This window comes from Nesoenas mayeri (assembly GCF_963082525.1).
Source record: "Nesoenas mayeri genome assembly, chromosome: 1".
NCBI lineage: Eukaryota > Metazoa > Chordata > Aves > Columbiformes > Columbidae > Nesoenas > Nesoenas mayeri.
The window spans coordinates 57,984,379-58,011,742 of NC_137541.1; the positions used below are offsets into that span (position 1 = coordinate 57,984,379).

The window sequence follows — 27,364 nt, forward strand, 5'->3', positions numbered from 1 at the left end:
ATAGAGCATCAAGGGCTATGGGCAGGGAAGAAAAATTCTGATTTTTTTTTTTTAAGAGACCATAGCACATGCCACTTTCATGGTATGGTCAGGGCTAGCAGCTGGAAAGTGTAATAATCAGCAGCAATAAATCTTTGTGAGCCTCTAAAGAGCACTTCTGAAACCCAAAATACATCCAGGGTTCCATTTTAACTAATAATAGGGTCTGCACTTCCTCCTGGAAAGCTTGTGTTTCTTTGCTAACATAGGGCAGTTGTTATACTTACTAGGTGGGAATACTCAGGTATGACTAGGTTTTCCACCACAGTTTCTCTAGCCAGAAGGTTTCTGCTGCTGCTTCATTAGTATTAAGGCAGGTGCTGTGATTGCATGGAGGTACCAACAAAGACCAACAGTTTGACTGAAGTTTGCAGCCTTGCTGCTGCTTGCTGGCAGAGAAAGCTTGGTGGGCCATGGCTGGCAGCAACCCCAGGGGATAGGGTCTGCCATGCGGCTCAGTGCCGAACAGGCAGAGGGAGGGCAGGCACAAGGATGCCAAACCAGCTGCCATCTCCTGCATCACTTGGCAATGTTTCTTGTTCAACCTTCAGGGTAGCGCAAACTGAAAAATCAGCTCAGGTGGGAGTTGCTGCCAGGCACTGACTAGCCCTGCAGATGATATGCTGGCAGCAGCTGCTGCTCGAGATCTGGCTGCCCAGGAGACAGCTGTTGCTTTGCAGCCTGAACCATCTGAGCTCTTCTGGGGTGCTTAAACAAGTGTCTTTGTGTTGGGGTATCTCATGGTCATGCAGTCCCTGCTGCAGTTGGTGGATCATCACAGCTGGACAAAATTCTTCACTCAGGCTTTCAGGGAGGCGCTGCTTTGCTCTTGATACAGTGGTGATGGCTGAGATACAGGGATGGTTTGGACCACACCTGTGAGTGTTCATGGACTAGCCTTGGAGCTGGTTTTTTTATTTAGAAGTGATAAACTCATGATAGAAGTTGTTGGGAGAAACTACACAAGCTGCACTATGTGGGAGGCCAAGCTCAGTGATCCTAGTCTTCAAATCTATTTGATTTTTTACAAGTGCTCTGCAGTGTTTTGGTAGTAATTGAAGAGATCCAAAGCAATTATCCTCTTTCAGGAATGAAATACTAATTATGGGGAGCTGAAGCAAGAAGAGAGCAAGTGATTAAGCTGATGACAGCGAAGGACTTTTATGTACTTGTTATCGTGCAGTGTACGTTATTATTAGTGCTCATAATGTTTTACATGTGGATTTCCATATGAAATGATTTAACTAGGGTTCTTCCTGTAGCTCTTAGGAAAATATATGTGGATGTGCAGGGTCTATCACCAACATGTGAAGGTGATCCACTTCTATGGAGCTGAGTGATAATACCAGATTTTCATAATCCCATCACTCACTGGGTCATGTTTGGATACTCTGGTGCATTGGACTAGATAGGAAAGGGGACAGAGATCCTTATATCTAACCTGACTTATTTATAAAAGATCACCCATGCATCACTTTCTTACACAATTAACATCTGAGTGTCCACAATGTTTTTTGCAGTGATCAGCTCTGAAACTGGACTCTGGTGACCTTAGCAGCTCTCATTTGAGCTGACAGCTCTGTATGTTCTTCCATGTTAAAAAGTAATATAGTTTTCAGGTAGATTTAATTTTTAACAGCTGCCTACTTGCATTGCATATGATAGAACACCTCTGCAATCTGTATTTATATCACCACACATCTCGGTCTCTCTCAAACTTGACCCAATTTAGCCTTTCCATGTTTTATTTAACAGAAATATCATTATACAATCAGGTAGACTAAGGGACAAAGCAGTTAAGTGACTTGCTCAAAGTAAAAAGTCCATAAGAAAAAAAAAAAAAAACAAACTATTCTTTCTGTCCACAGAAACCATAAGATTGGTTTCCTTTTATGTGCAGTCTTGAAATTGAGAATGATGGTTTTTGTTTTTTTAATGCACTGACTGCAATACTACAACATGCAGGAAGATCAGCTCTTTACTTCACCTCAAGCCTATGGAAAACATGGAATATGTAAGTGTAAGCACAGGCAGAACTTGGCTGGTGTCTTTAACAGGGGGAGGCCAGGTTCTGTGAGTGTGTAGCTTTGTGCAAAGCTACAGGCAATAAACGTTCTTCCTCAGCCTGCCATCCATGCCAGCCTCTGAAATCTTGAAGCTAAGACGTTGTGCCCCTAGGTTTGTTTTGGGGTGGGTTTTTAACCAGTTATTTGACTGCATAGGGGTGACAAAGCCGTGCAGTTATTATAAGGCGGCCAGTTTCAACACACAAGCTTTTATACTGGCTGGTCTTTATGAACCTGGGGGCTCAGGCACAGGGTCTGGGCAAGAGCTGAAAATAAACCAAGAAGCAGTTCTCCAGCTGTTACTCAGAGCTCTGTTGAGTTTGTTTTGGACTCTTCATCTGATCTTACAGTCTAGTTTTGGACACGTCTTTCTTCTGTCAATACCTAGCTACAGTAAAAGGGGCTTTCATCAGTAAGCCTCAGTCACTTAGCTTTAAACAAATACAGATTGTCCCATAGGGGAACAGGAATATTTGGTGATACTGCTTCTATCATTGGCTATATCATCATGTAACTATATGCAAATAGGAACTGCTTACCTGTCCTACTGATCAGGACACACATGCAGAAAGGGAAGCCCCAGTGTGGCTCTCAGATAACATCTGCCTGAGATTTGTAGGATGTTCCCATTTCCGCTCTGCCTGCTTCAATGCTCATGCTCTCTGTGATGGGTCAGCCATGCTGTTATTTGTGCATGTACCTAGTAAGAGCTCATACCAGTGCATGCAGCTCCAGTTCCTCCTTGCTTCAGCTGTCTGGCTGCAGAGCTGCCTCATGCTCTCTCTTCCCTTCTTCCACTTCCTTCTTTCCTTTCCAGGCTTGGTAAAAACATTCTATGAGTATGGGAGAAGGAGAGTCTATTTATTACATTCCAAGTTTCAAAATGGTTCCAACTGCTACATTTTTTCCTCTGAGAAAGCTTTCTTTTCCCCTGACCCACTATATATTCGCCAGCTCTTGAAAGGCTTGGTGGTTAGGTACTTAAATAAGACTGGCCAATTTTGTAACCCTTAAAGGCTTTGTAATTCAGCTGCTGCTCAGCAGGGGGACCAGAGCTCTTGACCAGAAGAAGCTGCTCATGTTTGGTTCAGTAGTGCAGTATGACCCATGAGAGCTGAGCCCTACAGTATCTCTGCACTCTACAAAATAAAACTTGTCTTCCTAAATGAGGAAACCAAAGCACTGACGATAAGTAACCTTTCCCCAAACTGATGGCAGATGACTCTGTTAAAATCATGTTGTGCTTTATTTCCATGTCTAGGTCCATCCCACTAGCCTACTCTCTCAGGACTTTGGGCCTAGAATCTGTTTCAGTTCTCATAGTCATATATTATATTTTCTGATGCTTTTTGCCTAAATATAGCTTCCCCATTTGGAGCAGATTCTGGAGGGCTCCTATAACATCCAGCAGGAATGCAAAATCTGGATGAGTAAGCAGACAGGAACTGGAAGAGAAGACAGCTTGATAAAGGACAATTAGTGAAATAATTTATTATTAGGCTTTTAAAACATGCTTTCTAATTATAGCAGTGCACCTCAGGTGATACAACTCTTTGTCAACACAGTATTCCTATGGAGCCAACATCACTTCTTAAACAGCATTTGAAACCTGGCCAGATGCTTTATAAAGAAAGCAAAGCACCTGCCCCCTGACTGTCCTGCACAGGCTCCTGCAGACACCACGAATATATTTGACTTGCAGCTCCAACCTGTAACTGTGCCAGAGCAGGATCTTGTGGACGATTGTGAGGTTACATCTGGGAAGTGGGCACTGGTGATTGTGCAAAGACTGGTGTGCTCAGTCCAGCTCTGGTAGAGGGGATTGTCACCCTTGCTGGGATGAGAAGCCTGTGGGTGCATGATGCAAGCAAAGGGGATGTATTACACAAACCCACATAGCTTTTTACATATCCCCATGTGATCAATAGTAATGATGCCAAAACAAGTGAAGAAAAACACCTCCTGGAAATGCTCAGCACAATTTGGGTTGGTCATCACAAAGCCTGAGACAAACACAGCCAGCTGAACCCTTACAATGTTGCAGATGAGGATCTACCAACCCCTGTTTTCTCTGCCTCTTTGAGGGGAATTGTCTAGCCCTGCAATACCCTACCACTTCTACATCATATGGAAGAATCAAGCTGTCTTACAGTTGCATCAGAAATCTTCCCCAGAGTACAGTAAAAACATTGTCTTTCTCTTCCATCATCAAAATAAATGAGTAAGTCTGCTCAAATTTCCAGTTTATTCTTCTCTTTGGATTAAGTGCTGCTCCATGAGATGGGCATGTATGGTTAGAAAGCAAATGAGCACCTTTCTGCACAAAGGCAAATTACAGACTTTATTTCTCCAGGTATCTGCTGCTAACATCATCAGATCAAGTAAATCCCAAGTATTATAGGGGGTTCCTTGACATATGGGAAAAACGTTGGGAACTGGTATATGTTGGTACCTGGAATGGTGCAGGGGGAAGAAAAGGGGTGAATGCAAATGGCAGCAAAGCTTAGATGCAATATATTAGCATTACAGATGGTTTAGAAGACTTCAGATGTTTGAACAAAAGCTTCTTAACTCCCAGAAGCATAGAACATTTGGGAAATAAATTTAATTTTTGTGGCATTTTAAAATTAGTTAGAAACATTGATGCAAGAATTGCAGAGTTGTGTTTGAAGTTCTGTTATTTGGAAATATACATTTTTGTCTTATAAACATATGAAAAGTAATACATTTTGCACTCCAAAAAAGAAAATCCTTCTAATCACCATCACTTAATTAATAATTATCGATTTGGTGTGTAGTATGACCTCTTAGTGAATTGTTTCTTCCCTTTCATGACCTGTAGCACTTTTTTTCTGCTTACCCGCATTTTGAATAACCAGCCTGTTGTGTCAGAATTGAAATACAATGGAAAGAAAATGGGATAGGAACCAGGACAAGTATGTGATTGTAATCAAGACAGGAGCACCATTAGCACTGGCAGGCTGCTGCAGCTTCCTCTGAGAACCTGTGAGTTGTCAGTCCCTTAGGCATCTTTTATCTGGATGAGCCCTAATGCATATTGGCAGGCCCTGCATATTTAAATACATCCAGCTTCTTGATTTTATTCAGATCAGCACTCTTCAAAGCAATGCTTCTCTCAGCTGAAGGAAATCCCTGGTCTATTAGTGGTGTGTCTGATGCTGCTTTCAGCCTTATCACCATGAAATCAGGACTTGTACAGTTACTGCAGGAAACTTAGAGCATGTCTCACAAACACACAACATGAACTGCATCAGATCCAAGGCTGGGAAGAAAAAAGATGGGGGCAGCAGAGCTCTGCTTGCTTGCTTCTTACAATTGCATCTGCTTAATATGCACGGCATTGATCTCCACAAATTAACTGGTTTGTACTGCTGTCTCTTGCTTTTCTTTAATATAATCATGAGGAACCACTTTGGCATGTGTGTAAGTATTAGCCATAATGGCAGCATTAGTGTCACTATTGCTCAGGGTGGGGATAACCACAATAATCTAGGAAAATAAGAAATGGGACAGTATGCCAAGTCAAACGATTTTCAGATGGAGATGGCTCTGTATTATTCAAGGATTAGCACAGGATTTCTTTGCCCCATACTACCTGCTCCACTTGAGCCGTATCTGGCTTTGCTGATAAGCAAATATTATATTGAAGAGAGACAGGCCACAAAAAGGTCTCCCTAAGCTAATTGACAAGGGGATATTACCACAGAGACAACACTGTGGCTGTTAGGTGCCAACAGGATTTCCACAGTGAGGATAAAATGAGGAAATAATGTATTGTTTCCAAGAACCAGCACGTCATAATTTGCTCTTGGGGGTATTAAAGCCATAGAGTATTATCATAATATTCAGATTTATTTTTCACTAGAAAATTTTTCACTATTGTTCATGGCTTTAGTCATCTTCCTTTGCAATCTACTTGGAATCTACTGATCTTACAATGACATTTTGTCCTTTTAGAGTATTTTTTTTCCTTCTTCTTTTCCTTGCCTGCCATTACAAAATGACCGGAGAAAGAGGAAACAGACTTACTCATTTTCTGTGCTGGGTATAGCTCTTGAGAAATGGTCCTATTTGCCCTCAGTTTTGTATGCACACACCCATTGTCTTCAGGACCAGATAAGGCAAATCCCCTATGGTGAAACTGCTATGTAGAAAGCACTGACAGCTTCGCAAATTGAATTGAATCAAATAGCCACCAAAGAAAGTAGAGAAGATTTTTTTGTTTTTTAAGGTCTACAAGAATGGAGCAATAAGACAGGAGATTTGTTGCATCTTTATATCTATCAGTAGTTTAAAGAGGCATGTTGAACTTTGCAAAGTGATCTATTTCTGACAAAGAGACCTCCTGGCATTTCTGAGGATCTGTCTAAACAGAGAAATTAGATGTGCAAGACACCACCTTCTTGCAAAAATCCTTAACGAGCAAATTTCCAAAGGAAATCACTGTTACCATGAAAGGTAATAAAGAATTTTGGGACGCAAGCAAAATTCTGGTGAGCAGCTGTCTAGCACACAACAGGGAACTCATCAATGTCCTGGGGACATGCTGACCCCTCTCTCCTGCCCTGTCACCCTCTCCAGCTGCAGGGTCCTGATTTCTTGCCACTGCTTCAAAGAGACAGCACGGCTCTGCTGCTGTCAGTCATAGCAGATATACAATTTCCAGAAGTGTCTCTGGCATCACTGTGCAGAAACCCCACTGATTTTAGGAGGAATTTTTGCTGTAGTTTTATAGGTTTTGAAAATTTCAGCCAGTGACTATGTTAGAGCTGTATTGCATTACTGGTGCTTGGGAAAGCTGTCTGCACACCAAACATGGGCATGGAAACTCTTTTCCTCTATTCTTTGGGACAGCATACAGTCTTTCCAGCCTTTACAGTTTTTGTATATGCTTCAGGTTTACCAAATGTGGGGATTTTGGCAGGGTATCCTTTTCTTTTTCTAACCCCGATTGTTTTAATTTTCTGATTTATGGAATTTCAGCTGAAAAATACCAATAAATGTTTGAACACATGAACCTCTTGAGCCCAAAACTGTGGCAAGTGAGGTAAAAACCCCCAAAATGTTCTAATTAATTTCATAACTAATTGCTTTATTCTGCTTTCAATTCTTCCCAAGAAATGCTAAGCTATGCCAAGCTTGGGAATGTTGAAGCCATTCAAATTAAACATTGAAAGCTTGACAGTAATAAATAATCTCTTGCTTTCCTCTTTTTGAAAATATATCTGGAAAGCTGGATTTGGAGCTCCCTTAGCGTGGCTGTCCTTCCACAGATGTCCACTCCCACATTGTGCCAAGAAGCCTGAAGTTAGAAAGGGACCCATGGGAATATCTTAAAATGCAAATGTATGCTGAAGGCTTTCCACAAAATGGATGTGAGAGATATCAGTAAGTGACCATTGCCAGGTGAGGAGCATCTCCTCATCTTTCCATCTGCCATAGGGCAGAGTAAATGTGTCCTTATCATGAGGTGGGAGGATAATTTCTGCGTTGCTTTTCCATCTTGCCACCCCCAGCATTCTCTGTTGAGATTGTTAAGAGCAGGAATCAAACGCAGGCTGGTGTGATTGTGTCAGTTCATTACATGATGGCACAGATAACAAGCTTGGAGGAAATCTAAGCACAATTAGCAGACAGCATTCAATTGAGTTTGGTTCCCTCTGGATGCTACTGCACATTAGAAGGTAACCCAGCAGGAGGTTTAAGTGAATGTTTTGTTCTTGTTTCCTAACACATGTCAACAGGTTTTCTGAGATGACTTGCATCTCTGTGGAGTACGTGCTTGAGAAAAGGCAGGTAGGTGCCTGGCTGCTTTCAACGTGCTGAGGGAGCAGATTACTTACCCTCCCTCACCCTTCTGAAATTATCAGCCAGGAAGTTTAACTGCGTGCTAGTGAGGGGCTGACGGTCCCAGCCTATTTGCTGTTGTTTTCAAGGTCAGCTTTTCTTGACCTTGCTCTTGCTTCATTTAGTTGCTCACATTGTTTCCTTTTGATTCCGTGACTGTACTTTGGAATTTCTGCATGTTCCCATGTTGTCTTTTGGTTAAGCGAATTCCTGCTTACTTCTTCTCTTTCTGCTTGTACCTTCTCCTCTTCCTTCTCTTGCCCTCTCTCCTGCCTGCTCTCTTTCCTCAAGACTCACTCTCCTATGCCTTGACTATTATTTCCCATTCCTGAAATAAAGCCCAGATCCCTGACCTGCAGCTCCATGGCCCAGATGTCCACTGTTTTCTCAGCTAGCTTTTGGGAGCAGCTGTTTCACAGCAGAGCAGACTACTCCTGTGTGGTGGGAGGCAGCTGCTGTATTGCAGCTTGAGGAACTCAATAGGAGCTGCTGCCTCACCGGGAAGCAACCCATGGGCTGTATTTCAACCGTGCAGGGGGCTACAGGTTTCCTGTGGGCATGTTGTTGCCTGTTACAATATTAAGTAGGTGACTTGGCTCCATGTGAGCCATAGGAAGACACCGCTATGCACAAAGGCAAGTACAACTTGGTGGTGTACAGCCAGCAGCTCTCCTACCTGTGGCTCTGAAGTGACAAAATATGGCTTACCAGACTTGTCTCACTTATGAAGGAGGTGTTGTCTCCTGGCTGTGTTGAAATTACAGCCCCACTTGCCTGCTAGAGTAGGATCTGTACATATACTGGCTGGATGCTGTGCAGCATGAGAGCTGCATGCTGTGAGAGCTGCACAGAGCCAGCTTTGGCCTGACGTGCTGAGCCCTCAGGATCTCCATGAGGTGTTTCAAGCAATAGGAAAATAAGGTCCTAACCTACTCAGCTTGTGCTCAGATGAAAACACCTACTGTTGAAAGTTAAATAACAGCAAGTGTGTATGATGCAGAAGCAGACGGTGAGGTTTTCCAGTAAGCAAAGGAATATGTTGGCAGTTTACATTCCTCCCATTGCAGGTATCTCCTCTGTAGCAGCATTAATGGCAATCAATCAATAGATATAGGGAAGCCAATGATAACTTCATTATTAAAAAAAAAAAAAAAAGTAAGACTATTTTAATTACATTAGCTGGGTCATTAGAAAAACACATATCATGAGAGGAGGACAGTCTGTGCCATCACTTTGATAGACCAAAAGTCAGAGTTCCTGGTGGGCTTGCCATCCCCCATCCCAGAACGGACCCAGGCATTACTCTGTGCTGTAGCAGTGTCATCCTGCTTGAATTCAGCCTCTTTGTGCCTTCCTGGAGGGAGATTTCCCCCTGACATCAGCTGCTTAGGTTTTCTCTCCTTCCGTCCTGAGCCAATAGCATGCAACCCAGCCTTTGCAGCAAGCAGAGGTAGTGCAAGCCAGCAGGGGGACAGGCCCGCCTCAGGGCAGCATCCCAAACTCTCTGGACAAGAGTTTTGCCAGCTCCCAGCGTCTCCTGGGTAACATCTTCCACCACGAAACCCCTGGTGGAAAAAATGATGGGTCACTGTAAATATTGCTGTTTAAAAGAGTCCATTAGACGAGTGGTCATGGCTTTGCAATAGTATGATAAATTGTTTATTGTAAACAGTACACTGAAGAGACCAATTTGGGAAGCTCTGCTGTGGAGGAAACCTGCATGCCTTCCAGGCACGTCACGGGGTACTCTGACCCTTCCTTGCCCTGAGACACCCTATGCCACCTGCCTCCATGCCCTTCTTCCACTGCGCAGGGCAGAGCAGATACTTGCCCATTACTTCACTTGCTGATGCTTTGCAAGGAGCCCACCATCTTTTGGAGAATGCAAATCTCACAGAGCATGACAGCCTGGCAGTGCGTGAGAAACGCTTTCAAGAGCACACAAGTCCTGCCGGACCCTGTCTCAAGGATAATGGCTTGAGAAAAGAGCCTTGTCCAACCTGTACAGCTGGAGCCAGGTTCCCTCCTGTGGCTGAGAGCTGCCACAGCAGGAGCTGACAGTTCTCTGGGAGGCTGTGCAAAGCATGCAAGGGGCAGGCATCTTGTGCTTAATCAAAATTATGTCCCACCTCTTACCAATTAATGCCAAGGTCCTCCAAGAGAGCACACCTAATCACTGTACACAGTACCAGGGTAGGCATTTGGAGCCCTTCTGACAGTAGATCTCTGGGATGCTCCTCTTAACAAGGACTGCACTTATTCTTGAATGGACTGTCATTAAACTGAGGTGGTTATTCTTTTTGTCTTATGCAACATATAATAGAAAGCACAAGTTCCTGAGTACAGGACACTGCAGTGCATTTTTACCCAGCCTGTAGTATATAAATTCCCCAAAGGTTTTTGTAGGCTCTACCACTCTCCTTATCCTGGACAGGTAACAACGGATGGCTCTGTGCTGGCACTCACAGGTACTGCCCTAGGACATGAGTAGGCCAAGAACTGTGTGGGTGTGCATATGAGGTGTGTAGCTATATGTTACTTGCTTCTTGGAACAGTTGCTGCGTAAACAGACCATGCTACTGAAATGCTCCCCAGTGCATGCATTTGCTGATGTTGTGCAGTCACTGGGTGCGCCAGGAGCTGTCGGGAAGTCAGCACAATGCCTTGAGATACGTTATCGACTGTAAATGTGGCAGGAAGTCATTAAAGATTTCCTGAGCTATTCCCTGGGAAAAGACTACTTTCAGGCTCCAAGAAAGTCAGAGGACTTGTACTACCAGGGCTGAGAAATCAAAAGAAAAATCGCTCTAATAAGCCAATGTCAGCAGTTTCAGCAGGAAACCCTCAGTTCTGGACAGATCCTGTGCCCATGGGATCAGGGTGGTGATGGATTATGAGATTTGGGGACATGTGCCAAGGGGCTCTTTGTAGCTCACACACTGCAGGCAGGCTCATCTGAGCCTCCCTAAGGCTGCGGTTGTTCCATGAGCGGTCAGCCATAGCTCCAGGAGGAAGATCCATAGACACCAAGCTCACTTGGACCAACTGGGAAAAGACAGTTTCCTGCCATCAGGAGGCAATCAAAGACTGGGACAAGAGTGTGAGAAGTGAGGGGGCCAAACCAAGCAGGTGAAGGCAAGGAGCTCCAGTGTTTGTAGGAGGCTCATTCAAAAAGACACGGATTGGGCTGGGGCGTGATTTAATTATGATACCAGGAATTCATGTGGCTCATCTCGATGTATGGGCTAACTCTCACTTCTGTTGCTGCAGATACCTTGATCATATATCTTGATATCTTGATCTGTCTTGAGAAACATTTATGTTTTATCAGCAATATGTTTCTGTTTTTTTCCCCCTAAACCTCACCAACCAGCCTCAGGTCAAGACTCAAGGCTGTCTCAGCAGATAAAAGGTTTGGGGAATTACTGTAGAAATCTCATTTCTGGGCTGTGCCTGCAAGTGAAAAAAATAAATTTTAAAGTAGCTACTAACTCTGTGATATTATTTAACTGCTGAAAAAAGTGTTCTGGGTAAAAACAAAGTCATCATACTATGGTCAAGGGAGAAGAGCCAGATAGTTACATTTCACCGTGTTTATTTCCTCACTGGAAAAGATGAGCACAGTAAGAGAACTTTCTTCTTAAAACAAAACAAAATATCCAATGGGGGGGGGGGGGAGTGTGTAAGGATCAGACAGCCAAATGTCTGGCTTTAAGTACCTGCAAAAACCCTTCAAGTGAACTTGTAAAATCATGTAGTCTGCTATGTCTAGCAACCACCAGCATGCACCTGGCTCAAGGTCTAATTTTGAGTGCAGAGAATAGCAAGGACAGAAAATAGTAGTTTGAAGCTGCCACTGAACTTGATCAAGATATGTGTGGGGATTTTTCTGCTATTTATTTTATACATACTATTGGAATTTAGGATGTTTGTTCCTTAAATTCAGAGCCTTCTTACAAGCCTGCCAATTATGATACAACTTTTTATTCTATTGGATCATTTTCCAGTTGTTCTGTAACAAGCATGTGTTATTTCTAACACACAAAATGCCAGAAATAAGCTGTCTCTCTCTTGAAAATTAACACTGATGGCTAGAATAATTTTTATTTCTGCATAGTGAACAGTTATCGAATTGTTAGTCCTTAAGCTAGTGCAAGCCCATCTGCCCTGACCAGAAAATGTTTTGGGACGAGAGAGAACCATGAATCTGTTTGGCTGTAGCAGTGTATTTTACTGCATAGAAGCCAGTAGTACTTTTTTCCTCTCACTGTTGATTAATGTACTCATTTAAAAGGCCAAGAGTTTTTCTTATCTCAGACTCATGATATGTATCTCACATACATGTCTTTGATTCTCTTCCCACAGGAGATAAAGAAAACACATCTGAAAAACCGAGGCATATTTCTCCTGCAAGATTTCAAGGGGGAAAGCCCACCTGCCTGGACTGCCAGGAGGTACACTACACGCACACAGAAACCTTCCTCAGGACTGGTGACACCTGTGTTCAGCCCCACGCTTGCTGAGAAGGTTTCCACACAACACTGCAACAATGAATTTCCTCCGGAGACGTCTCTCAGACAGTAGTTTTGTGGCAAATTTGCCCAATGGCTACATGATGGACTTGCAGCGACCTGACAACTCCACCAGCTCCCCAGTTTCTCCTGCCATGGAGAGAAAGCATCCGCAGCCACCGCAGCCCTCGCTCTCTTCCTCTGCTGGCACCAGCATCTTCAGCTCCATCTCCAGTGCCATGAAGCAAACCACGCAAGCTGCTGCAGGGCTAATTGATCACTCCACCAGCCCCACACCACCTGCGGCTCCGAAACCCAAGATCCTCCTGGTGATTGATGATGCGCACACGGAATGGTAAGTCATCACAGTCCTCCCTGCTGAATTCAGCTCCATAAAGTTTGGAAGATGAGAGTGATCTGGGAAGCACAGGGCACTTGGTGGGGGTACGCAGATATTTACACATCTAGGTCACTAACTGGACCCAGGTCAGTGTCTCTCCAGTGACTTGTGTAAATGGCAGAGTAGGCTTTTCTCATATCTCTCCTGAAAAAAAGGTGTTTATTTGGTACTCACTGGCAGACTTCTTCATAGCCTCAATATATGAGCACACATACGGCATTCTTGGCTCAGCAGGCTTAGCTCAGCTGTCACATCTAGCAAGGGTGATAAGAGGTCACAGCTGAAGCTGTCTTAGTAATGTGGTTCAGGACCTTTGCCTACTGTGTGTGTTGGCTCTAAAAATGAAAATGGACTCAATCTCTCCAGCTCTTAATCTCTTTTGACCTTTTCTCTGTGTGCAAATTTATACATAAATTATGAAAAGATAACCCAAGCTACTACTGCCAATAGTAATGACTGGAGTTCATTCGCTGGTCAAGGGCCCTTTAGTTGTTAAGCATAGTGGCTGTTGGCAAAAGACTCAGGATCAGCTAAGGCCCAAATTTGTCTTGTTTGTGCAGGTGTCTGTTTACAAACAAAAGTTTGGAAGTTTGTTTCCTGTGATATTGGGCAGCAGAGGATGCTTTCCAAAGAGTAGGACAACTGAAGTCTTCTGAAATGTTAGAAATTTGACTTACTGCTTGTAGTGTGCTCTGTTTCAAAGTTGCCTGGTTTAAAAAGCTTAAGGCAAGCCAGCCAAGAGACTCATTTTGGGGAAAATCCTAAGAATGTATTGAAGATATGCTTATTGCTTCATGTGCCAGCTTGAAACATTTAAAACAACAACAACAAAAAAAGGTAGGAGAGGCATATTGAATATTTCAAATTGAAACAAGTTGGGTTACCAGGTCTTGGCCAAGGGAGATTATTTTAATGTTCTTTTCATCTCACACCACTCTTCAGTAAAGTCATCACCTTTGGTCTTCTCTGCTTTCCCAGGAGAACAGGGACAAGGTGAGGCCTGCATCCCCAGTGTATCTTCACAAAGCGAGAGCTTGGCTCTTACATAAAAAGGGGCAATATCTGAGTACAACTAGGTCAGACTTCTTCAGCCAGCTTGAAACAAGAGGAAAAAAAAAAAAAAAGGTGGTTTTTTTTTTTCAAAGGAAAAACACATTTTTAACTGAGTGGGAAAGTCCCCAATAAGGTGGTTATTGTATCAAATGTTTCACCAGTCCAGTGTCTTTTATCACAGTAGCAGTCTCCTAATGCCAGATGGTTCAGTTGGCAACCCCAGTCTGGCTCAACCCTGATCTCTTCTTCCTCCCTGCACCTGCAGTTCTCCCAGCAGGCTGATGCTCACCAACCTCCTTCTCTGCTCAGCGTTTTTGCAGTTCCTTGAAGATGCTGCCAGGTGGCAGTCCCTTAACATCGCATTCTCCAGCTGGGGATGGGAGTGCCTCTAATGTACAGCTCTAGCATCTGGGGCTTAGCCAGCACTGCTTAGTTCAAACACTGTAATCAGAGAGGAAAGCCCTAGCCCAAAGGCCAAGCTAGTTTTTCCTTGAGATTAATGGTGCTCAAGGTAGTCTGGGCAGAGGAAAGGAAGAGGAGGGGTTAGACTCTCTTGCAGTGTCTTCATCTTTTAAAACACACACTGCATTCAGATCCCTGCCTTTATATCTCCCAGCTGCTGTTCTGTCATGCAGACTTCAAGGTCCGTGAGCTGAGCTTGCCCAAGGAACAGCAGCTGGGAGATGTAAAGAGGAGGTATGGCTACCTGTGCTGCCTTCCCTCTGTCAATCATGTGTAAGCACTCTATGCATCCTGTTGTCTTGGCTATCCCTTTGCTGTCTCTAACTCAGCAGTTCCTATACGTGATGAGGCACCCCCTTCATTCCTCCCAGCTCTCTGCCTTTCCCCGCAGGCTTGCAGATATAAAATAATGCCGCCTGCAAAGGTTCCTTGCCTTCACTCTGCCTAGGGTTGTGAGGGCACAGAATAAAATTAGTGTATGAATTAATTATCATATCCTGACATATGTATGACATGAAAACCCAGGAAACAACATTACTAACCCTGGTCTGCCACATATTTCTATGTAGCATGGACAAAAACACATGCCTAGAAACTTCTCCAGCCTGAAGGTAATACGGGGTCCTTTCTGAGAGAGCATGCCAGTGCTACCACTCCAGTAGGCCAAGCGTGCTACTTGGCAGTTGATTTTCATGTCTCCAGGAAACTCAGGGAGTCCTTAAAAGCAGCAGTGGAGAGCAGTGGCTCCATGGCTCCACAGATGTTTATTCCTGGTAAGGTACTTCTGAGCAACGCCAGGCATTACCGTGGTCTCAGCCAGGGTGTTATGTGAGCTCAAGCTGACCAGCCTTAGGCAGCAGTGAGAGCACAGCCGAAGAAGTTGGTTTTCCAGGTATTCTGGCTGTCTACTCCACATCACATACAGAAACAGTCTCAGAGTCTGGAGGATGAACAGCAACCTGTTTTTACTTCTGTGCTTGTGATTTTTTGTTTGGAAGAAGCATCGTGTTTGCGATGCATTTCACCTCTGCCTGCTCTGGTTCTTGCTACTTGTGAGACCCCTTTATTTGGTTTGCAAGAAACCCTGTCTTTTTCCTTTTGAAATAGTTAACTCTAATAGAAAATATCCCCAAGAAAGAGCTACCTTTTTTTTGTGGGTGGGGTGCCTGCCTTCCACAATGCCTCCCTGCCCCCACCCTCCCAGCAAGTTACATGTGGTTTACAACAAGGACTAGCTTGTTCAGAGACAGGAAGGGTGAGAGACAGTGGAATCTCCTATTTGATTTCTCTTCTCTAAGTGAAAACACTTTCTCATAATTGGAGACTGCAGCAATACTGCCAAGCCAGACATTAATTTATCATCACTGTTTGTATTATAGCAGAGGGAAAGAGCAACGATTGTGGATTAGGACGAGGTGTTGCACAAGTGCATGTTGAAATGCTCTAACAAGCCAAATAGGCGAGTGCATGTTGAATGCACTTTATAGTGACAAATGGCAATCCTTTCTAATTTTAAGGAGCTGCTATGTCTCTGATGGTACAGTACAGCACTCAACGTCTCTCAGAGGTCTGGAGAAAGCAAAGAGCATCCATGGGAAACTGTGGCCTGTCTTCCTCCATAAAATCCTTACCACTCTTGACATGCAATATTCTCTGGTTTATTCCAAAACCAGAGTACTATAAAAATTATGTGAGCTCCACAAAATATGATCAGCTACTTTCTGCATTAGCAGCAGTAAAAGAAAGGTACGTTCTATTAAAAGCAAGGGAACTCACCCAGCTTTCTGTTGAAGTGGCAACGTTTTCACAAATTTTCCATCCTTCTCCAAGACCCTGCTGTAATGCATTGCAAGGAAGGCCACAGCGAACCTGCCACATGCAGGATGTGCACAAGGGGAAAATACTACCTGTACAGCTGCCTTATGCTCTTGGATTTGACAGGCAGCCCTCAGAGGCACCCACAGCAGTAAATGTATCTATGCGTGACTACGCTAGGGACAAACTTTGCTTCTCTTCAGTGACTCTGCCCCTTTGCTCTGCTCTGGTGAGACCCCACCTGCAGTCCTGTGTCCAGCTCTGGAGGCCTCAGCACAGGAGAGACATGGACCTGTTGGAGAGGGGCCAGAGGAGCCACAGAAATGATCAGAGGGCTGGAACAGCTCTGCTGTGAGGACAGGCTGAGAGTTGGGGGTGTTCAGCCTGGAGAAGAGAAGGCTCCGGGGAGACCTTATTGTGGCCTTTCAGTGCTTAAAAGGAGAGTATAAGAAGGATGGGCACAGAATTTTTAGTGGGGCATGTTACAACAGGACAAGAGGTAATGATTTTAAACTAAAGGAGGCAAGATTCAAGCTAGGCATGAGGAAGAAATTTTTTACAATGACGGTGTTGGCACAGGTTGCCAAGAGAAGTGGTAGATGCCCCATCCCTGGAGATATTAAAGGCCAGGCTGGACGGGGCTCTGAGCAACCTGATCTGTTTGAAGATGTCCCTGCTCATGGCAGGGGGTTGGACTAGATGATCTTTGAAGGTCCCCTCCAACTCAAGCTATTCTATGATTCTTCTGGGCTGGAAGTATCTGTGCCTTGGGAGACTTCCAAAAATGCATCCACAGCTCACCTACAGCAGCTTCCAGAAATAAAGAGCTCAGACGTGAATACACGCACACGTGTGCACGTGCAAACACACAGCAAAAGGGAGCAGGACCGTGAGGAAGGGGGATGGCAGGACTCTGTGTAATGGCAGATGGGCCAGCTCTGGCAGCCTGGGCTCAGCCAGGAGGAAAACATCCCACTTCTGGCAACCTCCTCGCCCACCATGCTATTATGTAAAATCATGCTCTTGCTGGGTTGAATTTCCCAGCAGATCAAATGGGATTTAGTACTGTGAATTGTTAACCCCCGTCCTCTGCAAAAGCGCTCAGCTTTCTAGCCTAATGCTTTGTGTTTAAACAGCTTATTTGGGAAGTGATCAAGCACAGTTAAGGCTCCTATTAACAACATATGCTAAAAACATTGCTTTTTGGACCAGACAACATAACAAAGTTGTTCTTGTTGCATTTGTTAGATATTGTGGTTTCATTTGGGAAATATCTCATGTCATTTTTAAAAGCCATTGGTATGTTTTGTCCATATTTCAGGCTGTTTCATGTGCTAAAAGTGTTACATGCTGTCTTGCACAAAATACTTGTGCCCTATATGTGGCTGTTCTACATGTGAGGATTGTGCCATATTTCACAGAAAAAAAAAGCTACAGAGAATACTTTAGGAGACACAAAATCGCATTATTGTTTCCTCATTTACTTTACTGTCTCCAAAAATTTAAACATGAAAGAAGAGAAAAACTGTGATTAATACTGAATAAAATCCTCTTAAGACATATGAAATGGCTCGTTGTATAACAATAATGTCACAATTCAGGTCTAAGTATGGTCTGACCTGACAGGATTACTGTTTTATACTGTTTGGAGGAAATTATCAACCCTTTTTTATTAAACCAAAACCATTTTTACTTCTGATAGTACATGATAATATTAAGCCTTAAATATGTCATTTGTCAAAAAATACAATTGGTCAAGTAATAACAGTCGAGTACTGAATTTTAGTAACATGGATCTTCCTGGACTCTATTTTTTTCAAGGAATTCATTTTCAAAAGCATTCAGCGAGTGCCATGAGTGATTTTGTGTTTTCAGTAGGCTGAAAATTATTTACTAAGACTGCCATTCAGATGAATATTACTGTACCTAAATCAATTAAATTTAATGGGAAGTTTTGGACTAGATTTGGCTACGGACTTCATTATAACTTAACTTTATTAGTATTATTATTTTTCAGAATTGATACTTCAAGCTTAACGTCAGGAGTTTGCAGGTGAAATTTCAAAGTTTTGTCCATATTGTCTGATAAGAGGCCCAAAATCATCTAACATGGTGGTAACTGACAATAAATTACTATGAACTAGCTTTTACTATATGGGGGTGACTTTTTAAGGTCTCACAAGTTTTATGTAACTATGGAGGTATACTTTGAAAAAACTTGCAAGTAAAATTTATGTTTTCACAAGGCTGGCTAAAAAAAAATACATTTTCATCTTTTAGCCATGTCTACCCAGGACTGAATAATTCTATTCCTATAATTCATGCCAAGTGTGACTTGAGGGCAAAAATTACGCTTTAGGGAAAGAGAAGGCAGGTTTGTGTTAAACATGTGTGTGTTCATATACACATGCTTGGAAGCAGCATGAGGGGTTTCTGTGTTTCTTAACATACAGGCATGGGGTGAAAAGGAGGTAAGGCTGTCAAAGATATTCAATAAATTGCATTTACCATATTGCTTCCCAGTCTGGTTTAGCTATATCACCATTATGTCTGTGTGCCTGTATTTTTGTCTTGCATATGTAAAGCAACTTGGGATCTAGTCCTCCTGAATGAAAGGTGATACAGAAATGTAAAGGATTAGTATCATTACAAAAATAGATACAAGGAATATGGAAAACATTCCTCACCAGGTTATAAATATGCTAATGCAAGTCAAATCTGGGACCTTAATTGCTTTACCAGAGGTCCTATAAATGCATAGAATTTAACCTCAGAAAGTCCTGCCTAGCTTCATACATATTAAAAAAAATCCCTCAGATGTATTTCTCAAGGATTGTGAGCCAGATTTCTTCTTGAAAGCCAGCAGCCCTGCCCCAGTGTTGGTTTGAGTTAGCCTGGTTCCCTGCTCTTCAAGTTCAGGGAGGGCAGAAGTGGGCTGGAATAAAATATTGCACAATCCTCGACAAAATGATACCCCTCACATGTAGCTCCAGGCCATACTATCTAGATTTAGCGATGTAGAAATGTTCCAGCAATGTACTATTTTGACAATATGCAAAATAAAATTGCTGCCTCCTGTTGTACTTAAAGCAGCCCCCCAACCACCCCCTCTCAGCTCTTTGTGGCTGGGAGGAATGTGACCGCGATGTAGCCTGGGTGGGGGATGAGACCTACAGCAAAGTGTCATTCCTATTCTGGCAGCTCAGAGATGCTCAAAAAGCCGTGCCCAAAAGCAATAGCACTGCACTAACTAGTGCTTCTTCTCTTGGTGGGGGATGGCTTTGATTACCCCCGTTTCATGAGCAGGAGGTGGCACAGGAAGATGCTGGGAGGCTGGTATTGTGTGGGACCCCATAGTTCCTTGAATAGAAGAGCAGCCTGAATGGTTGCTTCTGCGATTGTTAAAGTGCTGGTGGCTTGCCAACCCAGGTCTCCCCCAAAAACAGGCCTTTGGTTCCTTGAGAGAAAGTGAGGACTCACAAAAGAAGATTTACAAAACCTTTCTCCCTTCCTGCCCTAAAGCTTCCCTTTCTGTGTGCCTCCAAGCCAAGAAAATCCTTCCAGCCCTGTAGGGTGGGACCTTCGACCTCATCAAGGACCTCACCATGAGGACTTCCTTTATCCAAATAAGAAAAGAAAACAAACCACCATCCCAACCCGACAGAAACCTCTTCAGGAGAGGCGTTTCTTTCCTTAGTGTGATCCCATAACTAATAATGCCTCCAGGGTTGTTTTACAGTAACCAGAGCAGGCTGGATCTTGTGGTTCTTCCCAGAAGGCAACAAAGACAGTCTGTTCCCATGATCTGACCTCAGACACCGAGGAACCACCTGCAGCACAGCTGAGCTGCCTCTCAATTCAGTGGCTCTAGCAAACCAGGTGATGATAGCACCAAGAGCAAGATGACCTTGCCCCGGGAAGTCATGGTGCTCAGTGCAGCAATATTTGTACCCCAGGGCTGGACCTAGAACTCTTGTGGAGTTCCTGGCAAAGCATCAGTGAATTTAGGGTATTTTGACCCAACCTAAAACTTAGCTTTACCTCTTGGTGTCTGTCTGTACAGTATGGGTACCCTTTCTTTCAGCACTTGCCTCTGGTCCATTTAGCCTGTAGTTAAGAACTTGTTTCTGAGGTGTTGAAGCAGATATCCATCATGCTTATCCACCCTTTAGCATCCTGACACCCCCACCCTTGGCCTAAGGAACTCTTACAGAATAAATATTAACTACTAACCAGCCCATCCCACAGATGAACAGTGCATAAAGGTCTCTGGGCCAAAGCAGATGTGGATAAAAGCTCCAGCAGGTTGTAGATCTCTCCATTTGTGGAGCGATTTTTCTCTTCCCTGGGCAGTCGGGACTTGACCATCTCAAAAGTTCTTACTGCTTGGAGTTAGGAATTGCTGATCTGGGGAGAAACAGAGAAGGGCTTGAGGGCTGGGCCCTGAAAGGAAAACTTTCCTTGTTTTCACCCCTGAAGAAAAAAGGGCACAAATGTATCTCTTCTCCCCCCTCTCCAGTGCCTTTATAGCGTGTAGGGTCTGGGGGGGTCGGGACATTCCAGAGGCTGCTGGCCAGTATCCTGGAAACTGTCTCCTTTTTCCCAGTCCCAGCCCCTTTTATGAAGGAGACAATGCGGACATACAGTGAGTGCCTTGTGCATCATTTGGGCCCCCAGGCCCTTTGACGCGGGGATTTCATACAGTGGTTCACCCCCACTCTGCCCTCCCCCAGGTCCCCCACACCCAATGCAGGGGCTTTCAGCTTCTCCTTTTCCAGGCTGATCCAGAAATAAATTATATGCCATATTTTCTCAAGGGCCTTGAGAGAAATATGTGTAATGTGATTCCAGGGAAGTAATTCAGATCATTCCAGAATTTATGCATGCATCCCTTTTAGTTTATTTACCCATGTCTCTTCTTCACCATTTCTCCCCCTCTTTCTTCTACCCACTCCCTTGCACACCCCTCCCCAAGAGTCCAACACATTTCCCCTCTCCTCAGCATGTTTTGCTTTGGCTCCTCTGCAGGGCGGGAAAGGTTGCTTCCCACTCCAGATGAGAAGTGGTCACCATCCAAAATCTGGCTTGGCTTTTATACTTGTCATGTCTTACACCAGAGGCATAAGCTCAGTCAGAGGATTTGGAGGAATTTGCCACTACAATATTGCAGTGCCTCTCTTTGGTACACTGTTCAGTGACACTGAGCCCATTTCTGGGGTGAAATTTGCTCCTTCTCTGGAGTTTGTATCTCAAGGCCTCTGTCAAACAGTGATGCCCCAAAAAGTGCCCAGACTTATTTGAATCACAGGGGATTTGAGCTCAGGCTTATTTGCTTGTCTGAAGGATGGTTTCCCAGCTACTCCAAGACATACTACCAGCAATTGTGATGACATATGTCAGCTCCGCTGAGGTCTCTCACAGGAAGATTTGAGCTATGTTTCTTTGATCTCCTCCTATCCTAGAAAATTGCTTCATACAGGAGCCATTTTATAGGATACCCTGAAGAAGTCTCATGAATTTAATACAAAATACCAACCTGTGTTTAAAGCTGTGTAACGTGTCACAACCTCTGCCTCACCCAGCTAATGAATAGACTGGCATGAATAGCTTTAATCTTTGAATCACTGCACTCCTCCAGGTCATCATGATCACTTCAAATCTCCTGTCCTTCCTGGTTATTCCTTTCCTGATGCTGAGGCCAGTGTTCTGCACCATTTCTTACATGGGCTTCTGTCTACTGGCACTGTGCCTGGAGAAGACATCCCTGGGCACTTTCTTTAGCTGATGCTTAATACTTGGGCATCTTTTCCTATTCCTCACCCGTGCAGACCATCTTCCACCCCGGCAGAAGTTGTGCTGTTCCCTGCTGTGTTCCCAGTGTCTCTGTTTCCCACAGAGCCAGGGGAAAACACTGAAGCAGTCCTCTGAAGAAGCTTGGACATGCTTCTTTTCATCAAGAGGAAAAAAATAGCAGAGGGAAGAGAGAAGAAACAACTCCAGAAGAGAGTAAAAGCTCTGCACAAATAGCTGCTCCTGGATTCCTGTGCTGAGCATGTGTACTGGCTGATGGGTTGAGCATTTATTGCACCTACTTTTCTTTTAAAAAAAAAAGCAGAAAAACAACAAGACAGATGTAACTGGTTATTTATTGTACAGAGAAAAATTGCAAGGTAATCTGTGCTTTCTTAACAGAAGTGCCCTGTGAGTTTTGTCCCTTTGCTGCTGATTCTGGAAACCCCTACTCCACGTGTGGGAATTGTTTCTCTTGTGCCATGTTTCCCCATGATGCAGGAGCAGTGCAGTGGTACAGGCTGGCCTCAGCTTCCATACCTGTAGTCCGCTGGCCCCAGCTCCCATGCCTGTAGCCCACTGGCCCAGTTCTACCTCCTCTGGGCCTGGTGACATGTGAGGCTTTGACAGGGGACTTGATGCCTCATAAGGACTGAATCCTTGTGTTTGTAGACTACAGGCATTAGTACAAAGGGCAAGGGAACATGACAATTTGGGGAGCCCTCACGTAAGTGCAGTACAAGCTGTCCCAGCTCTCGGTGACACCAGAGGGATAAAGTCTGGTATTCAAATGTCTTACAGGTGTTTTTGCAGCCTTGCGTCAGTGCTGACATCCCTTTCTCAGACAGATGCTTTGCAGACACCTATGGGCAATAATGTTATACATGGACTTTTTGTGAATTAGCTCCTAAGTAAATGATTGGAGGTGAACTCATCATTTGTTTATCCCTGCTGCTAGTAAGGATACACTCCGTATCTGACAGAAAATTGTGTATACACTTCCTCCAGCCACAACTGCTGAGGCAGACCAGGACTGTTTCATGGCAGCTCTGGAAAATAAGCTTTTATTCTTTCCAAATTACTTCATAAGAAGAGGCATCAGGTTTCTTTTGGCCCTGTAATCATGTCAGTGCTGAGGCAGAAAGCAGAAGTTGTTTGTCTGATGCCCTTGTACCCAGAAAATATGTCCTTTTCCAGAACATGAGGCTTCTTCATCACAAAGGGAAAGAGTTTCAAGGCAAGCTTTCTCCCTGGAAGTGAGGGCAGACCTTTGGCTGTTTATTACGGTGTTTCCTCCCTCCCAGCTGGTGCGGCCACATTTAAATGCATTGCCTAGCACTGTAAATCCCACCCAGGAACTGCTCTTTAGCACGGCCCTGCAGTTTTCTTCAGTCAAAACATGTTTATGTGCTAATTTACTGAGATCACAGCAAGTGTTCCACCCCGTCTGCACCCTGCTTAGTCAAATTACAACTTTGTGTTGCGGCGGGTTGAACATCTGACATGCTTTAAAATAACGGGATGGCCAGCCAAGCAGTGGTCAGTGCTGCAGGCTGACTGGGAAGGGGGCTGGGTTCATGTGTCCAGTGCCTTGCTCAATGTACTAAGCTGTTGGGGATGCCAAACAGCCCCCTAACCTGATGTGAAGAGTGGCTCCTCCGATCGCTGGCAGTTGGGTGTGTTGGATGTGAATGAGGACACTTCTAAGACTCCCCAGAAAGGCTTTTGACTGGTCATAGAATCATAGAATAGTTTGGGTTGGAAGGGACCTTCTAAGGCCATCTAGTCCAACCCAAGCAGGAACATCTTTAACCAGATCAGGTTGCTCAGAGCCCCATCCAGCCTGACCTTGAGTGTTTCCAGTGGTGGGGCATCTACCACCTCTGTGGGCAAACTGGGCCAGTGTTTCACCACCCTCTTCTCGTCTTCTGAGTGCTGCTCCCCTGCTGCACTACAAGCTGCCTAGATAACTGTGCAGCAAGTCACTTCCTAGGCAGAGGTCTGGAAGAGCCTTGCTCAGGTAGTTTTGGGGTACAGAGCATCCACAAATGTCTTACACAGTCTCACCTGCCAGAAACTTCTATCTTTCTTCTGCATCCCCAGCGGAGAAGTGTGGTCTTCCTTTCCTCCATCCCATATCCACTGTAGGAACCAGAAGCCATTTCACAAATTGTAAAATACTGACCACAAGACTCCCCCTCTTACAATGGAAGTATCATGATGTTTCCACAGCATAAGTAATTATTCCAGCTTGCTTGAGATTTCAGGAGCTCCAGGGTGAGGCTAAAGCCATTTTTCATTTCAACATGATAGCCTCTACTGCTCAGAGGCTCCAAAACCCCAGGTGTGAATTGAAAATATCGCTCCATCCATTTCAGAGATGTTTCAGTAAGAAGTGTTTCATTCTTACCCTGAGCCATGTCAAAATGATGTGCTGACCATAATATTTGGCTGCAAATTGCTTAGCACTTGTAGTCTTCAGAGACACCTGGAGCAGGTTAACCCTCCTTGGGGACTGTCTTTGAAAGAAAGTGATATATTGCACTGTTAAAAGAAAGTTATCTGAGATACGGGATGGGACAAACTGTGGGAAAAGAGGGATAAGAAGGCGTGTGTAACAAATCTTTACACTGGCTGTGCCCTCTGTGACTATTCATGAGCAGAGCCAGTATTGTAGAGATGGGAGAGGGAAATTTTTAGCCCTGTGAAGGCCAATTTCCTGGACTAGCCAGTGGAAGCTTCTTTGCTCCATCTGTACAGGGGTGAAGACTGTGGTTAATCACACTTCGTTACAAGCTGAAGCAAAGCAGCACCAAGGAGTTTGCAAACAGCTGGTCAGCAAAGAGGAGAGGCTATAGACAGAGGAAGTGTGTTTCGTAAATGTGGGTAGGGAGTATACATTATGACTGTGCTGGGAATAAGAAATAAGCTTGTACCAGTGAATAGTGTGCCTCACATTACAGACCAGCTCCTGTGGGCCCACTTAAAGCCTATTCCACTTTTTTAGAAGTTGCTTGTTCCTGGAATATCCCCAATGTTTAGGAGCGAGGAATGTTGCCAGACCCTATAGAGCCATGCTTCTAGAAAGACGATGGAATGATTAAGTGAATTCAGCGTTCCTGTTTATTGTTAGAGGCATGGTGTCTCAGCTTGTCTGCTCAGTTGTTTTTCTACACGCAACACTCATAAATTCAAAAGGGGAGGGGAAATGGCCAGAGTTCTGCTTTTTCTACTGGGCAAAGGTTGTTTGAGCCTCTTGGCCTTGGTCACACCTGGCTGCTACATGGTCTCTCATTAACATCTATGCAGAGATCTTATTAGCATCCTGCTGATGAATAGGCTGCCTGGGAAGGGAAGAGTGATAGAGCCTTCAGGTACCCTCATTAGAGCTAAGTGGAAAACTTTAGATTTTTTTTAATGTCTTTTTTTGTAATAAAACAAAAAAACTTCTGACTTGTTTGTGAGCCAGCATGACAAAACAAAACAACTTTTTAATTTACATTTCTGGGGGAGGGGAGCATTCAGCTGAAAACCGGTGTGTTTCAGCCATGGGGAAAATTGCCTTCCTACTGTCTCCTCTTTTTTATTGGAACAAATAGACACATAGTAAAAATGTGAGCCAGTTTCTTTTTTTTTGCTAACACCATAAAATAGGGAGCAAAGCCGGCTTCCCCTCATTTTCCTTTACTTCTTCATTCTGTCCTGTCTTTGCCAATTGGAAACAAAATGCAGAGAGATACTTTTGTCTCTGGAAACAACTCTTGCAGGGCTTAACTGTGTTTTCAATGCTTTCCAAATAGAAGTGCTTTTTGGAACCTTCTTGGTCTTCCTGAAGTTTTAGGGGAGAGGTCTGAGAAAATAAATCCATGTTTTCTTCTGTCAAGCTTGTTTGCGAGGGGAAGAACTGGGGAGAAATATCCACAGGGGAGATTATAATGGCAACTTCCCTGCTGACTGATCAATACAAGGCGCATTATACACAAACATGAATAAAAAAGCTAAAAATGCCTGCCTTCCCTTCTCATGAACAACTGATGCTTCTGCAAGTGCTTTGTTGTCTGCATAGCATAGGCAGCTAGGAGCAGAGGTGGAGGAAGGTCTATGTCCTTATCATGGCCCTGTTCAACTCCAAAGCAAACACAGTTTCTCAGTTGAGGAGAAGAGATCCTTCATTAGTGACACTGTAGGTGCAGATGCTGTTTCTCTAAATCAGTAGCAGAAAGACTAAACTGAATTGAAATGCAGCTCTGTAGTGAGAGAGCAAAAGAATAGGCGTCACGAGTACTTCAGCTGTGATGATAAAGATCCTTGCTTAACATCAGGAGCTGTTTCCAATGTCCTGCCATATGTTACTCCCTTCCTTTTACAGAATAAAGATTAAGTATTAAATGAGATATAGCAAGGAATCATTTATTAGAGCTGTTGCTCTGGAAAAGATTAGGAGAGCATTTGGTTTTCAGTTTGACAATAAAAATGAAAAAGTCACAAGCCTTGGAAGAACTTTCCAATGTGGTTTTCATCTGGCTTGGCAGGTTTCTCCTGGAGAACAGAAAGCTGAAAGAAGATAGGAATTAGGAAAACATACTGTGACCCGGATAGAAATTCTTCAGCGAAAAGGGAAATGCAGAAGAAAAACAGTATATAATGAAAGCCAAAAATTTTCTTTAACCATGTTTGTCTCTCTCATTTCTTCTGCAGGGCCAAATATTTCCAGGGGAAGAAGGTGAATGGAGAATTTGATATCCGAGTGGAACAGGTCAGTGACAACTGAATTTGGCTGTAAGAAATGGTTGTGGACAGGGCTGAGGTCTTAATGACAGCTAATTGTGGATATTTCTTCTCTTGAAGAAAGGAACTAATGAAGAGTGTTAAAATGTCCATTTTACAGAGTTATGGAAACTGTAAATGAATATATCTTATTATGCCACTTGTTTGTCCTCCCTACCTTTGCAGAATCAGTTACTATTTCACTTTAAAATGAAATTTCTGTTCTGGTCATGGACTTGTAATTTCTTCCATTGGAAGACTACATCACAGCTTTATATATACATGCCTGAAAAGGTGCAAAGCCAGTATGCCACAGTACATGTTAGTGATGTTATGTTCTACATACCAGCTATACACATCTTATGGCTTACCCTGATTTAAGCCTAAAACCTTTGGTTTAACTTGCACACTATGTATGGCAAAATCTTTTTATGTGTTGAAAGTCCATAGGAATAGTAAGGAGGTTCATGGCCTGTTTTCTGATGTCATCTGCAAGGCATTGGACAAATTTTTTGTTTCTCAGTCTTTTGTACCAGCCATTCATTTCAGTTGAAAACGCTTCATATTTGGGGTCTGTCCCTTCCTCTCTGTGT

The 27,364-nt window shown here is 43.8% G+C and overlaps 1 protein-coding gene across 2 annotated transcripts in view; it reads left to right on the forward strand.

Moving 5' to 3' along the window:
* Positions 1-12,522: 12,522 nt before the first annotated feature.
* The window catches only part of SYN3 (synapsin III), a gene marked incomplete at both ends in the record, with an annotated part of 177,939 nt that continues 163,097 nt past the window's right edge, over positions 12,523-27,364 (forward strand). For both annotated transcript variants that reach the window (XM_080346313.1, XM_080346314.1), the window contains 2 exons: positions 12,523-12,839; positions 26,703-26,760. In XM_080346313.1, coding sequence (XP_080202439.1) covers positions 12,523-12,839; positions 26,703-26,760 — 375 coding nt within the window. The remainder of the gene's footprint in view (positions 12,840-26,702; positions 26,761-27,364) is intronic.